The 17,145-nt window shown below is 38.3% G+C and overlaps 1 protein-coding gene across 2 annotated transcripts in view; it reads left to right on the forward strand.

Moving 5' to 3' along the window:
• The window catches only part of fhl1a (four and a half LIM domains 1a), a 28,347-nt gene extending 12,340 nt beyond the window's left edge, over positions 1–16,007 (forward strand). For both annotated transcript variants that reach the window (XM_041797590.1, XM_041797591.1), the window contains exons 3-7: positions 7,998–8,179; positions 9,913–10,090; positions 13,221–13,390; positions 13,492–13,678; positions 15,106–16,007. In XM_041797590.1, the coding sequence (XP_041653524.1) occupies positions 7,998–8,179; positions 9,913–10,090; positions 13,221–13,390; positions 13,492–13,678; positions 15,106–15,260 (872 nt within the window). In that variant the 3' untranslated portion in view covers positions 15,261–16,007. The remainder of the gene's footprint in view (positions 1–7,997; positions 8,180–9,912; positions 10,091–13,220; positions 13,391–13,491; positions 13,679–15,105) is intronic.
• Positions 16,008–17,145: the final 1,138 nt, after the last annotated feature.

The following is a 17,145-nucleotide window of genomic DNA, read 5'->3' on the forward strand; positions in this document are numbered from 1 at the left end:
ATGACAGCATATCAGGGCCACTCCAAAAAAATAATAAAATTAAATGGAAAAAAATGCCACTAATAATGTTAAAATAATGAGATTTACTCCATTTTTGAGGAGGTGATATGTCGTATATATACAGGAATCATTTATGCTATAATGTTAGTTCACTGAAAGAGAAGCTGTTGATTCAGTTTGAAGAAAAATGGCTTGAAAATGTTCTGTCCAAACCAAAACCAAGTACATATGTTCTGATTAAAATAAATGTATGCCTGAATTAAGCATTACATCTAGAAGATCATTGGTAGGACAGTTAAAGGGTATTTCAGGATTTTTGAGGTTGGATCGTATGAGGTACTTGGCTATAGTAGTGGCATTAACCTCTGTTACATTATTGCAAGCTCAGAGAGATCCGCGGGATAGTGGCTATAGATGAAAATGTTTTATCCATGCAGTTTAATGATTTTTATTTAAAATTGGGCCAAGAAAAAAATGTACGCTGCGTCGAAAAACGTACAAAGTGATTAATTTCTCACAAAATAACCCTCTGTGTCAGGCACTAATTTATGATGCATGAATGAACAAAGACAATCAGTTAACTTTAAGGAAAAAAGTGTGATTTTTATGTTTAAAGTTAAAGAAAAAGAATTAGGGCCTCTGAAAAATATCTGAGACACAACGTTGCTTTTTAAATTCTAAAAAACAACAAATCTAAATTTCGAGGAATAAATCAGAATGCTGACTTCATCTCAGATTTGGAAAACAGTAGAATAAAAAAAATCAGAGGCCCTAATCCTATTCTAAAAATATCCCAAATTTACAAGAAAAAGTTCAAGTTTTTTAGAAATATAAATCTTCAAGAAAAAGCTCAAATTTATAGAGTAAAAAAGTTGGGAATTTACAACACCTAAAACTAAGAATTTCTGAGATTATACAGTAGAAAATAGACTTTTCTAGGGGAGTAAATCATCTCAGATGAGCCCTTGAACAAGTGCATTGTAAGACCGAACAGTAAAATGTTTCAAAAATAGCTATTTCAGCTCTGTTTTTTCTGAGTTGATAGAACTCCTTTCTGTTTTTCAGTGAAGAGTACTTGATCACTCTTTTTGTCATTGTACTCAAACTATTCGACATTCATCTCTTAATCTGCATAGTTTTTCCAGAATACCTGTGTGAATTAGACACTTTTGCACCATGCGTGAAGTTACTGACTCAGTTGGAGAAGTCCCACCTGCACTGTAACATCAGTTTTACTAAAAAACACTGAATTTCCCATCACATTGTATCCTTCAGACTTTTAAGAGACATTTTTATAAATTATAGCTGTGGGTGGTGACTCTGATGTAGCCGCTGTTTTCAGTTGTGTCTTATGTTTCTGTTATAAAGTCAAAATTAATGACCTTTAAAATAATTTGTAAAAATCCATTTTGATTTCCCTTAAGTTTACGACTCAGTAAGGTCAAATTTCAGTGTTTTTAAAGCAAAATTAACTCTTTTTTTTTGTGGCACTAATACGCTGTCATAGAAATGTTAAAATTCCAAAGAAGCATGATCCAGTTCTTATTTGCACGAATACTGATGATTGAATCTTATTTGTATTTCTCACCTTTTCTGAGTCCTAAAACTATGAAATGACCGGGACATTTATCTAGTTCTGAGCGGCCTCATTGCGTCTTTTTGCTGTTTTTATCAGGAATGTTCTGGATGTTTCCTGCAGCTTTAGAGCGGATGATTTGTCTGGGAAAAATATCAGTGAGATATCAGAGAAAAACATTCACTCATGCGTTTCTAAAATATTCTTCCCTTGCATACCTCATTATCGTATGGAAAATGTGACACACTTCATATCCCATAGTCTATATACGTCTAAACACAGACAGGACAGATCCTTACACACTTTATCTCCTCAGCTCAGTCAGTCATGCTGTCCTGCTCCTCCTCTGACTCATCCCTTTGAATTATGATGTGATTCAACGTGTCATCCATACAACTTTTAGACACACTGGAACAAAACGTTTTATGTTGGGGCAGTGGGAGTATCTGTTATCGCTGATGGCGATCATTCAAAACCTCCAGACTGTGTTTCTTTCTCTTTTTTTTAATACCTTCTGATGTTACAGCCATGGAATCCGGCCTCCATCACCCCTAATCTATCTGCTCTGCATCAAATCATCCTCTCTATTCTCTAATGCATACCCTAAAAAGGACTGCAGGGCCGCAGGTTGGATTAGGGTGAGGGGTCGGGGGTGTGCGTGGGTCATAGAGGGGTATATACAGACCCCTCTGAACTTAGGAGGCGTGTGGGTTCTGGGTTTGGATGCTACTGTCCCCTCCATTGTCTTTGTTTTCTCTCTGACTTCTGCTCCTGCTGACTGGAAGCAAACATGACTTTCTACAAGCACTCAGGTAAAATAACAAAAACAGGAGTATGTTATTGAATATTTAACTTGTAATCAGGAACAGAAGAAAACCTGACTGCACTTAGCATGATATTATCCAACACTTGGGAGGAGGTGTCCAGGGTTAAATGTGAATTTGGAAAGAATTTTAAATATTTACCATGGGTTAGGAAATAAGTAATGCATGATGTGCTTTCACAATTTTACCAAAATCTCCCCAATGACTTTTATAAGGTGAGAAAATGAGAAGCATAAAGATTGTAATGAATTTATGATAGTTTTCATGAAAATCAACAAATTTAAAGATACTGAGTGGCATTTATTCCTAACCCAGAGGTTAACTTCACTCATGGGGCTCTTGTTCTTTAAGCCAATGTGCTAAACATCAAGAAAACTTTCCTTAGCAGAATAAAACATCTGTAAAGTTTTAAATATTTATGATAAAAGTGGAACAGATGTCGCACTTTATAAAGTCTGGATAAAAATTAACAGGGTGTTGCTATTTCTTATGGAAGCCCTAAGGTGACACTTGTCAGTTGACTTCATTCTTCTCCATTTTCCTGATATATCAACAAATTTTTAGTTGTTTTCTCAACATCCCAACATATGCCATTATCCCGAGGTGGCAATGCTTGTTTTCCTGTAATAAGTTAACTACTGGAGATCTCAAGAAAAGAACCTAAATGGACCTGTTATCCTCAGCTATTTCTTTTGTTTTAAGTTCATATTGGTGTGTGTGCTTTATCAGCAGTGTACTATGACCATAACTACAGTGGGAACCTGGAGAGATGGATGTTGGGAGGGGGGGGTTCAGGTCCTTCACACAGATGTACCAGCATACTTGTACTTGATCTACTTTTTGTTCCAGAAAAGAAACTAAACAAAATAATTTAGAAAAATGGAAACAACCAAAAGGTGGTCATCAACATAGGAAAACTTTCCCTTCAGGCTTCCTTAACTTTCAGATGAAGCCAATCAGAATCAGCTTTATTGGCCAAGTATGCTTACGCAACAAGGACTTTGCTCTGTAAACAGGAATTAAGTATTTTTACTAGTATATATTATTTCATTGGTTCTTAACTGGTGAGTCGGGACCCAAACGTGGGTTGTTTTCAATGGCTTGTGAACCGGTTTCAGGGAAAAAAAGGAAAAATATCTCTGACCTAGGCCCTAGGCAGACATCTATCTGTATACCTTATTTTGCAGGAAAATTAGTAAATTCTGGTTGTTTTCTTTAGATTTTTACCTATTTATCCTGTTATCTTGGATGGAAATATTTTCAAGAAAGTTAGTTTTCATTTGATAATTTGTAAATGTCTTGTCACCTTTCAAAAAAATAATCAAAATGTGTTATAATGTTAAAACATAGTGAAATGAACTGTTTGCATGTATGTCCTCCTCCCAAAGTGTTAGCCAGTCTCTTTGTTCAGCCTTTTGTGGTGTTCCATCCAAGGTCCAAATTTTTGCATTTTTTGTTGAAATAATTGAATAAAAATCAGAAATTTGGATCCCTTCTTTGCTTTAGAGTAGGTGGATCAGTTGAGAACCACTGTATTATTTTATATAAATATAAAATATATAAGATAGCTGATTAGCGCAGGTGTGCATGTGAGGTGAGGCATTTTACCACAGAGAGCCTTCTTATAGTATTTGAGTTACAGTAAATAGAATAATTACAGCATTTTAAATATGGTTAAAAGATTTAATTAGTAATCAGTACTGTAAATAGATTCATTAGTGCAAATGTGTGTATGAGGTGAGGCATTTTATCGCAGAGAGCTTCTCACTGTATTCTGGATACATTAAAGCAGTAGGAGATAGTGTAGGATATTTTACATTAAGCTGGTGCTTGTTGAATGAAAGTTCTACTTTCTGACTGTTTTTGACCGCTGAGTGGTCATCAGAGTGAATGGACAGGAATTTTGGAACAAAATCTCTGATAGCTTCTTCACCCCTCATAAAGTTGACTTGGATGCATGATTCTATATTATTCTTTGCACTCTATAGATCATCTTAGGTCTAGATTTTAGGGCTCTCGTGATTTGTTAGAAAAAGGCTTAAAAGTGGCCTGTTCCAGGGTTTGCACAACAGTAATGTAGTTTTTTATTGGCTTTGTTCTAGCTGATAGCTTTCTTTCTCTTCCTTGGGGGCATTTTGCCTTTATTTGAGAAGGCAGCTGAATAGAGACGGGGAATACAAGGAGAAAATGGGGGAAGACAGGCATCAAACAGCCCCAGGACCGGGAATCAATCCCAGGACCAGTGCATTGAGGAGTCAGGCATCTGTATGGGTGCCTGCTATACCAACTAAGCCAGACTGATGCCCTTTAAACAGTCATTCTTTCTCTCTTTCTTGACTATTGGTAACTTAAAAAGGAGCCTACTAATGAAAATCTAAAATGGTGTGTTTCCACCGAGCAGTCTGACTTTTGGTTTCATGCAGTTAGGTTACACCCTGATCCTGCTTGAGACTCAACAGCCATCCTTATCCTGACTTAGAGTACCAGTTTAGCCCAGTCCGGAGAGCAGGCACCAGTATACAGAAGCTACAGCCCTTAGCACACTGGTTACAGGTTCAAATCCTGGTCCTAGCACTGTTAAGTGTCTGTCTTTTCTCAGTGACTCATCATATGTCCTCTCTCGCTCCAGCTGTCCTGTCAAACAATGGCAAAAAAAAGTTCCAAAAAGAATTAAAAAGCATACCCCGACTTGGTAGGTGGGGCTGTAAGAGGGGAGGAGGGTCTAGCACCACCCCTAGGGTCAGATAGGTACTCATTTTGATTCTCACCACCAAAGCACCACCTCAAAGCACTCAAAGACACGTCAAAATAACGAATGTATGGAGTCATTATTGTTGCAAAACTCAAGAGCACATTGTAATGTTGTGAGAGTATGACTTATTGATTGTGGGCTTCTTCAAACTTTACACTAAAACCCAGATTTGAGCTCAAAACTGTCTTATTGTGCTCAGATTTTCTCTATTTGGGCTCCAATGTCTACTTGCCCTTACTCTGTATTTGTTGCCTCAAATTTCTCGAACTATTCTCCTATCATTCAGGTTGCTTCCGCTTGCTTGTGAACCTGCCATGTTCTGATAGTCACTGTGCACATACAAATGTTTCTTTGCCTGCTCTGAAAACCTTCTCTTCTGTGTAACTTTCTCTGCATGTTATCCTATCTTTATCTCTAGCATTTGAAACTTTATCTGCACTTATAGAAAACTTTCTCTGCATGCTATCAGAACTTTCTCTACCTGCGTACGAAACTTTCTCTGCCTACTCTGAAAACTTTATCTGCACAGGCACAAAACTTTCTCTGCCTGCGTACGAATTTTTTTCGGCCTGTTCTCAAAACTTTTTCTGCACTTGTGTGAAACTTTCTTTGCCTGCGTACGAAACTTTGCATGTGCTCAAAACCGTACCTGCATGCTCTTTACATACTTCTGTTTGGATTTTTTATGAACCTATAATGACTCAATATGAATGATTTTTTTTTGTCTGTGGCATCCATGTTGAAGGTTAATCTTTGACTTCTGATAATGCAGCAATATAGAGAAGGTGTTTTCATGGCAACACCTATCGGGGTGAAATTAAACAGAGGGAAAATCAGTACTTTCTTATAGAGTAAATTTTTCCCACATGGCAGTTTGAGGTATAAATGGCCATTTCAAAAAGTGTATTGATTTGAAGAGTTTTTTTTTTACAGCATCAGGTTCTAATCAAAAAACTTGTAGGAACATTTGAAGACTGACTGATTACCTGATGGCTAAGACATTTTGGTGATGTTTTTTTTTTTTTTTTGTAAGGAAGTGCTTGTAGGTCCTGACACTACTAGTCGAGAACCACTGGTCCAACAGAAGGATGCCAGTAAAGTAGGACGGTACAGATTAGGGAGCATGATATTGGCATTTTGCCGATATCTCATATGCAAGTATTTACAAATTAGTTTTAGCTGATACTGCTATTGATACTGGTATTTAAATGTAGTTCAGATGTAAAAGTTCAGCCCTTAAAACACAACTTAGAATTTTAGGGATATACTGAGTTGAAGTAGGTCTGTTGGTCCAGCCTAATTCCAAAATATAATCTGTAAATACCTGCTGATACCAATATCACACTGATAATACTGAGCATTCCTAGCACATATTGTAATAGTAGCTTTCCTAACTTTTGACAGTGGAAGCACAAACAACAGCGTACCGTACTGACCCAAGCTGAGCTTGGCAATCATGTAGTGTGTTTCTGGCTGATACTCTCCCTCCAAATCCCTCTGTTTTTGATCCCGTCTCCTTCTCTGACTCACCTCTCTAAATGGACTCATGCTGACCTTTCCTGCTCCCCAAAGGGACGTCAGTGGTTTACTCCTCTCCCTCCACAGCTGAGTGTCGGCACATACCATGCCTGTTTGACAGGGGGCAGCTGTCGCACTCATAAGATTAAAGCTCTGGAGCCACAATAGATGCCTGGTCCCTGTACTCATCACTCGGCATCCCTCTCTCATTTGTACCCCGTGGAAGGTCAGAGCGCTTTAAATAGAGAGGACAGGTTTGAAATAGACCCCAGGATCAGCAATGGGACCCAGGCATTGTGTGTTTGTGATATGATAAGATTTACTATGTTGGGCTTAATGTGTTTGTCCTGTTTTAAGGCTATGACTCTGCAAGTCAAAGCGGGGTGAGGCATGTGAGAGCTCAGGCCTGATTCCAGTCTTTATTCCAGGAGCACAGCTGCAGATAGCTCCCATCTATTCGAACACACACCAGGGGCGCATACCACGCTCCGGGAGGCTCATCTCTTTCTCCCAGCTGATTACCACATCCCACTTAAATAGCTGTGCTCCCTTTTGTAAATATTTTCCTTGTTCCTTTGGTTACTAGGACAAAATGCCATTCCAGCCTTTGTGTCCTTCATTGCTCCCGTTGTACCGACCGGATTTAAAAGACATCTGACACCCTGGCTGTGTCGCCCAGGTCGCTCAGCTGCTCTCCCTGACATCCTGTACGTGATAGAGAGAGAGGCTTTCAAGTGATGTAGATAAAGCCTAACATGTCCACCCAAAGCCCAGCTGTTCCAGGAAACTCCCCGGTCTGCTCCCAGTGGACGCCGCCGCCTGCGATGGGAGCGCAGGAATGTTGATGAGTGAAGTTTATAGCATTTACTCTAACAGCCAATAAAATGACCCAACCAAAATGCAGACAAAAGAGACCGAGGGCTGGAACTGTGAGGTGAAGGTGGTCTAAAAATATGACCTCAGCTCTCCTGGGTTTGATAAAAGGTCAGTGGGTCTGAAAGCATGCAGACAACAAGCAGACGTGAGGTGCTCTTTACCTCTTCTCTCAGTAGTTTGGTGTGTTGCTGGTCAAGATTTACCTCATTTTTTTCCTGCTAATTAAGGCACAGATTTTAGGTTCACAATAATAGTCTTGAAAGTTATTCTATTAATCTATCAAACCTTTTTACCTCTTATTTTCTCTAAGCCTTTCTCAGTGATATAAAGCTTGCATGTAGAGAACCACTCAGATGTTACAAGAAGGCAACACTGCCCCCCTCTGGTGTCCAAAGTGAACATTTTTTCATGGAAAGTGGACTGATGAGGACTGTTTCATGTGTTTCCTCAGGTCCCAGGAGCTATCTCACCTCCACCATGACTGATCGCTTTGACTGCTACTACTGCCGTGACAACCTGCACGGGAAGAAGTACATCAAGAAGGATGACAAGCACGTGTGCACCAAGTGCTTTGAAAAACTCTGCGCCAACACCTGTGCCGAGTGCAGACGCCCCATCGGCGCCGACGCCAAGGTGACCACACTGTGACCACCGACATCACCCTTCTCTAAGACAGTGGTTCCCAACTTTTTTTCCCTTGGGCCCCACTTACTCGTGTCCAAGGTCCTAACTGGAAAAATACCCGTCAATTTTAGTTGTTTGCAATGAAAAAATCCCAACAAAGTAAGCCTTCAGTACAGACACAAAAGATCTATTATTGCAATGTTTTTTTAGGGCCACTCTAGAGAAGAAAATAATAGAGGATCTGTTGATTCAAGAAAAAACTTGAAATTCTCAATTTTGAACAGTCAAATGTTTACAAGAAAAAGTACTTTTTAAACTTTAAAATCGTAAATCTACCTGGACCAAGAAGTTTTAATTTTTGAGATTATAAAATAAAAAAGTCAAAAACCTAACCGCTGTTTTCATTTTGGTTTCTTGTATTTTTTCAAGTTTACTCTGTTGTAATTTATGATTTTAAAAACTTGAATTTTTTTAGTTTCTAGTGTCAAAATTTATGACTTTTAAAACTTGACAATTTCACATTTTTTCATGAACTTCAGAATTTTCAAAATCTGAAATTTTGAGTTGCTTTTCTTGTAAATTTTCAACTTCATTATAAAAAATGTATTTATTTTCTAAATGTTTTTTTCCTCCAAAAATTAATGAATTTTCTTTATTTTCTAATCTTTTAGTGTTGTTAAAATATGAAGACTAATTTTCATACTGTTTTATTCACTATTTAATGCCATGCTACACTGGATAGTCCAGATGGATGGCGTTCTAGATGGCCTCCAAGTCCCAGCAAGGCTGAGACGTCAGCAAGGAGGTGGTGAAGTGATGTTTTGGGCTGGAATCATAAGAATTGCGTTTGTAGACCCTTTTAAGGTGCCTGAAGGTGCCAAAATAACCCAGCAAAATATGTGGCGTTCCTAGCTGCCCATTTCCTGCCACGGTATAAAAAGAAGAACCATGCCTTCTGGAGTAAAATCCTTTAAATGCAAGGCAACGCACCATCCCATACTGTAAAAAAATCCCACTGAGGCCTTGGCTGCCATGAGCATAAAGGGAGAAAAAGTCATGTTGTCTCCACCATCATCTCCTGACCTCAGCCCTGTTGAGAACCTGTGGAGCGTCCTCAAAAGGAAGCTCTATGAAGGTGGATGACAGTTTACCTCAAAACAGCAGCTCTGGGTGGCAATTCTGGCATCCACAAAGGAAATACAGGCAGAAGCTATACGTGGATTTACTAAATCAATGAGGAGAGTTAAGGTGATATCAAAGAAGGTGTCCTATGTAATATGGAACCTAACCTGTAAAGATGTTTCTGATTGAAATAGCTTTGATTTGAGAAAAATTACCTCATAATAAAAAATTACAACAGATTTCTGTTTTCAGTCCTTTAAAAACTGTTTGTTATTTAGAAAAAAATAGAATATATTCTCTCTTCATATATATAGGTGCCTTTCATTCAGCTTTAACCTCTGCCTCCTGAATTTTCTCAGTCATAGATGGTTAAAAGTGTAAAAATATGTGTCATCACTGCAGATGGAGCTTAAACACTTCTAACAGTATTTACACAATCTGAGTCCTCTCTCTTTCATGCCTCACCACATCCCACTTCACTTCATCTCCACTTTTACCTGACACACGGGTTAGTTTCTGCTCTTTGGTCCACATGCTGAGCAAACAAAGTCGACTCTAATGAGTTCTGAATGATGACTTTGTGAGGGAGACTCTGCTCAGACTCTCCTCTCTGTGTACAGGAGCTGCACCACAAGAACCGATACTGGCATGAGGACTGCTTCCGCTGCGCCAAGTGCTACAAGTCCCTCGCCAGTGAGCCGTTCAGCGCTCGGGATGATGGCAAGATAATGTGCGGCAAGTGTAACTCCATCACGGAGGGCAACCGCTGCCAGGGCTGCTACAAAGTGGTCCTGCCAGGTGAGTTTGATATTAAAGTTTTATATTTTAAAAGGCCTGAAGATCCATTTTCTTCTTTTTTGTGGCAAAGTTAGATCCCTAAGATAAGAAAGAAGAGCACAGAATATCCAAGAAATTATTTATGGAGTAATTTAACCAAGAAGGACACAATAAACTACAGTGCTACACATTATAATGGTTTATTTTACTGCATAGTCAAATGATACGATATGTATGGAAGAGGATTAGGGCAACTGAAAAAAATGGAGATGCAATTTTTTTTTTACTTGTGAGAAAAGAGTTTAAAGGTATGGTGTATGGTCTGTAATGTTTCATATCATATCTTATCAGAGTTCATCCAGTTGTACTATATTGAATGCATTGAATCACCACATCATATCTCATTGTATGGTATCAAATTAAACTATTTGGTATCATATATCATATCTTAAAGAACTGTATCATAATAAATCAAATTGTATCATAATTTATCAGATTGGTATATCATCATTATCTTATCCATCCAATCAGTTTTGTTTGTTTGACCACAGACATTTTCTTTGTGGTCTTATTTGTCTGAAATGGATGTGCATTAGTTGGAAAAATGATGCCACGTATTTTAGCATTCAGCAGCATTTCAGTCCAAATCTCGGATAACTGAGGGCTAAGTAGCCTTATGTTTCCAAACACAGCTGTCAAATCTTATCAAAACAGACCCACAGTGTTCTGGTGGGAAAGAATACCACCAAAGTTTTTAGGCTGCATGTCATTTCTAAAAATAGATGTTGATGTTTCTCTAAACTTTAATCCTATTCTTATTTATTTTGGAAGAAATACCTCAGAGTGATGACAAAGCATGCAGCATTTCTTAGCTGCTACATCAGCTGCCAGTTTTGTAGAGTTTAGATTTCAGTTATTTCTTAAATCCGTTCCATTTTTTTTGCTTTATGTCTCTCGAGTCACTGTCTGATTTTTTTAATCTGTGTTTTATGAAGCAATATGGAACTGCTGTAAGAAAAAAAATCCAACTAACCCTGATGTCCTAAAATTATCCAGCTAATTTTGTGCCCCCAGGTCAACAAGAAGCAGCCTGGCAGTGGTTACTAAACTGCAGAACAGTTAGACTGAGAAATGGGCAAAATATACCAAATACATTATATCTTCAAACCTTTTTAAGTCTTCCAATTAAATACAGTAATTTGTTCCAAAATTTTTGGGAAAACAAAGAGGAATAAAACTAGAATTGCGCTAGAATCGCACTCAGGCTGCCTTTTATAAACTGCCCTTGCCACCCTCCTCCACCCCAGCTCCTCCTTCAATCTGCTTCTGATTTTATCAGTGTCATTCTGTTATCATTGATGCCTGCTCTGCTCTGGGGGTTTTTGCTGCTTCTCTCCTTAATTTAAGCTTTCCTCATTGGCATAGGAAGAGCAGGATGGGGTGCTGCTCCTGCTTAATGCTTTCCACGTAGGTTTGTGGAAGGGCAGGGCATCCCAGCACAGGCACACTGCCCAACATAAATAACAGCTATAAGTGCAAGTCAATAACTGCTAATAAATCAATGTTTCTTGACTAAGTGGTCCTGACCGAAGTCAGGAGGACAATTTTACATAATGAGAGAGAAAAGCTGTTAAAAGTTACCCTCCTGGTTAACATGGCAGGTCTCTCACAAAGCATTCTGTGATCACTTTTAACAGCTTTTCCTTCTCACCATTAGAAATTATAAGTGAACAGCAGAGATGGGCACACTGAAGAAATTAAAACATTGGTTGAACTAAAAAAAAAAAATAAGGTAATCAATCACACAAAACATTTTGCATTGAATCAATTAAAAAAAATTAAATTAGTTTAATGTAATTTTTTTAAGTTCATAGAAACTATGTTTAGCAGAGGTTTAGCACACCTATTTATTTTAGATTGTCCTAAACTAAAAATAAAAACTTCCCATAATCAACCGATATGAATATTCCACTCATTGAACTTAAAATGTTTAAGTTCATAAAGGTTGGGGGGGGCTGGAGCCTATCCCAGTCAATTTAGAGTCACCATTTAACCTAATGAGCATTTTTTTGGAGGTCAGAGTACCCAGAGAGATCCCATGCGTGCATGGGGGGAACATGTTAACTCTGCACAGAGAGGCCCTGACTGGGAAGCGAACCAGCAACCTTTTTGTTGTGAGGCAACAGCGCTAACCTCTGTGCCACCATGCCTCCCACATGTCCTGAAAGTCAACTCAACACTTTTTTCCTGAAAACTCATGCTACTTTGGCCCGATGTGAGAGCAGAAATGTATTAAAGGGGACATATTTTGCCCTTTAAGACAAGTTTATATTGGTCTCAGAGGTCCCCAAAACATGCTTGTGAAGTTCATTGCTAAAAGAAACAGTGGTATAGGATTCTTGCAGGAAATGGATGTCACTTTCCTGATGTTTCAGGCACTTCTATCCAAAGTTTAGGACATGACTAGGATTCGAACCTTCAATCTCCCAGTCAAAAGTCAACAGGGTAACCCATTGAGCTAAACTGGAAGCAGGAAGGTCAGCACTCAAAATGTCGTTTTTAACGTTTATTCAGGCATAACAGGCCACAATGGACGCGTTTCAACACGTAGGTCAAAGCTGGATGCCTGTGCTGGAGTGTAGAGGGAGAGCCACTCAGAAGTGACGGCTGCTGTTGCATCAAGTGTTTTTTGAATCCACTCGGGACCTATGGGATGTTGTTACGAATACGCATCCGCACAGCAGGCTTAATGGAATAAAAATACATTGATCCAATTTAATTTAGTGTCCAGCTGTCAGTTTAAATAAAAAATATAGGTTGAACCATTAAGATAATTAAGAAGATTTAGATTTAATGAACAATTCAATAATTTTAGGCTGTTATAAAATGAAAAATTACATCAATCCTACAACAGCATTGTTTTGCTTTTTTCAGTGCAGAGCTGAGCAATGTGACATGGAAATGTCTAGTGGGGCCACAAAGTTGCAAGGGTAGGAGAATGGGAAGGATGGAGTTGCCCATTATGGGGGGGGGGGGGGGGGGGTTGGGAAACATGCATGGCTGTTGACATGATATGTCACTTTTAAGGTGCTAAAATCCACAATCAGCCTTCAACCCATGTAACTGTGTGTATACTATGTTTGTGATTCAGGAGCCAAGAATGTGGAGTACAAGAACAAGGTATGGCATGAGGAATGCTTCAAATGCTTTGAGTGCAAGGAGCCGATCCGCACGCAGAGCTTCCTGACCAAAGGGGATGACATCTACTGCGCTCCCTGCCATGACAAGAAGTTTGCCAAGAAGTGCTTCCACTGCAAACAGGTACAACTTCTATGACCTAGTTCAAATAAACAGTGACATGTTGATTTGTTTTCTTTTTCTGATATTTGAGATCCTGATTGATTTATCTCCATCCCTCTCAGCCCATCACCTCTGGAGGAATCAGCTACCAGGACCACCCATGGCACTCCGAGTGCTTCGTGTGCAACACCTGCAAAAAACCTCTGGCTGAGACTCGCTTCACCTCCCATGAGAACAACCATTACTGTGTGAACTGCTTCAAGTCTGATGTGGCCAAGAAGTGCCATGGCTGCAAGAACCCCATCACAGGTCAGGGCTGAAATAACAGACAGCAATAACCAAAACCAAACCTACCAAATGTTTAAATGCAGTAGTTACAGGGGTAAAAATGCAGTAATAATGTAGATTTCTAAATACATGAATATCTACTGGTTGTCATCATAGTCTTTAGAAAAGAAACACGTACCCTAATGATAAGGATAAGCACTTACTGAAGAGACCCTTAATCTCAATTATACCGCTAAACACGAATAATTTAGTTACATAACTAACCATATGGCCTGAAGTTTCCACAGATTACCACCTTCAACAGACCCAGGCTCTGCACGTGCAAGCTCCAAGTTGAAACGATGCCAAAGCTATCTACCTACACAGGCCTCCACAATCAAATATATAGACTGACAGGCAGCAAGAGAGAGGACATCACTGGGGTAGTGGGGGGAAACCTCCCTTGCAGGTGTTTAGTTCGGTTAGTCCCATCACTCAAGAGAAGTAGGGCTAGATAGTGATCTGCGTCCAAGACTTGTCCCCCTTCATGCTAGCCCTTATTATCCACTATACCAGTGATCATCAACTGGTGGCAGAGGGCCATAGGTCCCCCCAAAAGTTTTCCATGCAGCCCCAAAAAGATTATTCAAGTCAGAAAATGTGAGGAAAAAAAGGTGTAGCGGTTTTTAGGGTACCTATAGTCTTCACATCAACCTCAAAGATGATAAATACTAAAACTGTGTTATCAGGAATGACTGAATGTTGGATCTGTTCCACACTCTTGGAGAATTAATTTTTCTCTGCATGATAATCAAAGCACAAGACCTGTTTCTTGCACCCATTTTCCACCAATCACGACAGAGCATAAATTACTTAACATGCAGTTATTAAGTCCCCATTAAATTCTAATGATATGTCACAGATGACTGGGGTTTTAATCTTCCTATCCCTTTTTTTATTCAAAAGTTATTTTGATGCTCTTGGGAGCAAAATCTGCACTGATTTAAGGTAAAAATTTCTTAACATTTAAGTCATTTTTAATGCGAATAGTTTAAAAAACACTTTAGTTCAGTTTTAGTCAATAAAATGTCCTTACATTTAGTCCTTGTTTCTGATCAAGGCATTTTTCTTTAAACTAGTCATATTGAACAACTGATACAAATGTAAAACACTCATATTAATAAAATATCAATGCTTTCATTGACTCATAAAACACTGAAGAAAATACAAAAAAACTTCACATGCAGTGGAATCTCTGACAAAAACTAAAACTCTGTCATAGCTTTGCACAAAGCAGTAGTAGTTCATAGCATGCCATCAAAGTCTTAAAAGTGGCATTGATTTTAAATTATGCATCTATTTTTTCAAAAGTTACTAGTACTTTCTGTTACGATGTAAGGAGAAATGACTAGAGAGTTTTGATTCTCTCATTCTCTTGTACTGACTGATGGATGTGCGTTTATCTGCAGGGTTTGGCCATGGCACCAACGTGGTGAACTACGAGGGATTCTCCTGGCACGACTACTGCTTCAACTGCAAGAGATGCAGCCTCTCTCTGGCCAACAAGCGTTTCGTCATCAACGCAGATCACATCTACTGCCCTGACTGCGCCAAGAAGCTGTAAAGTGCACTGTCAGCTCTGCAGAGGGTCCCAGTTTAAAGGGGTATTACACCAAAACTGACTTTTAGACTGTTAGTTTGCAAAAAATATTTTCTCATAGTTTTCGCAGTGTGCAGTTTCTGAATTAGCCTTACAATGTAAAAACAAAAAGTCTGTTTTGGTGAAACGTCTTAGAGAATATTAACATGAGTATTCATTTAAATATGCACTAGCTTGGTCATCTATTGATATTAATGCACTGTTAGGATAGGATACTAACACGGCAAAAAATTGTTCTTTTTGGATTGTGACATATCTAACCTAGCATTATGAGATAGATGCATTTTCAGTGCCTTACTGCTGTGGTTCCCAGCCTTTTTTTCCAACCCCCTTAGTCATACCTGAGTCCCTAGAACCCATTTGGAAAAACTAAACATCAGTTTTAATTAATTTATTGACAAAATTCCAACAGAATAGGCCTATCTGACAGGTTCTTTCCTCAAAGATCTATATGTAAACTATCCATTATCACAACAGTGTATTAGGGCCACACTTAAACAAGACTAGGTTAAAACCTAGTACATGGCAGACCGCAACTATCTGGGATGTCTGTTGAAATGCCTGACTGGCAGAGTAATTTTGTCATTATTGTTTTTTGTTTTGTTTTTTTTGTGAGCCAAATTTATTGCGGCAACTTAAATGTATACATGCTGTCCTCTCTGTCTGTCTGTCTGTCCTCTTAATAAAGCTCTTCTCTGTGTACATATGAAACTCTACAGAGATGTGTGTCATACTTCACTGATAGAGAGTTTCACTGGAGATTCAATGTGTTTTTGGCAGATATAAGTCTTTAATGGTAGTAGGTTTATACTAACAATAAAACACAAACTGTTAATGAACGGTTTATTCTAAAATAAAATAAAAAATGCAGCAGATTTCATGAACATTTCTAATTCTTCTCAGACCTCAAATTTAATTCAAAAACAGAACGTCACTTGTATACTTGCTAAATCTTAATAATTTCTGTATATAGCTTTAAATGTCTACATCAAGGCAAACCAAGAGGTGATTTATCTTTATCTTATGACTGTTTTGGCAACTATTTGAAGATATTTATTTTTGATTAAAGTACAGATGAATCTAGTCCACAGCCAGAATCCTTCTAATATCCAATAATTCTGTGTCATTTGGGAAAAATACTATTTGGAATGATATGTTTCTGGTAATGTTAAAGTCAGTTACAAATTTAACTCCTTTTAAAAGATGAACTATGTACAAAAAGGTTGATTTAAAAAAATCAAAGAATTTACATGTAAACACCCTTGAATGGTCAACTACGTAGCTAAGTGTATTTTAAATGTGTTTATTTTAAACTAGTTTCAAGACGACAAAAAGCTTCACTGCATTAGTGAAGTAAGGCGAAGTAGGTAAGAAGATGCAGTCCCTCTGGTTTCCTTCCTCCCACATGTTTAGGACCAGGAATCAGTAATCATATCAATATACATAAGATTAATCATTAGCTTTCTTTACAAATAGGAATAAGAGGGACTAGCATTTCAAACAGTTCAATATATAACATTTAATACAAAACATAATACAACACATTTTCATCAACATTAAAATTTGTTGATTAAATTGCACCAAACGTGGATTTGTAAAAGTTTGATATTCAAGGGGCACTGCATGAAAACAACAGAATAAAAACTATATTAGGCCTCCACAGTGAACTGTCACTGAGAAATCCATCTGATGCTGCCTTGCCTTGGACAGGGGTCAGAAACCTGAGAATACAAAGCCAAATAGGATCTTTTTGCAACCTGCAGTGGCTTCCTTTGGACAGATAAATAAACAACATAAATTGATTTCACTCTTCTCATCTCATAGTTTGAAGTTATCAAAAAATTGTCTA

This window comes from Cheilinus undulatus, linkage group 10 (genome assembly GCF_018320785.1).
Source record: "Cheilinus undulatus linkage group 10, ASM1832078v1, whole genome shotgun sequence".
Taxonomy (NCBI): Eukaryota; Metazoa; Chordata; class Actinopteri; order Labriformes; family Labridae; genus Cheilinus; species Cheilinus undulatus.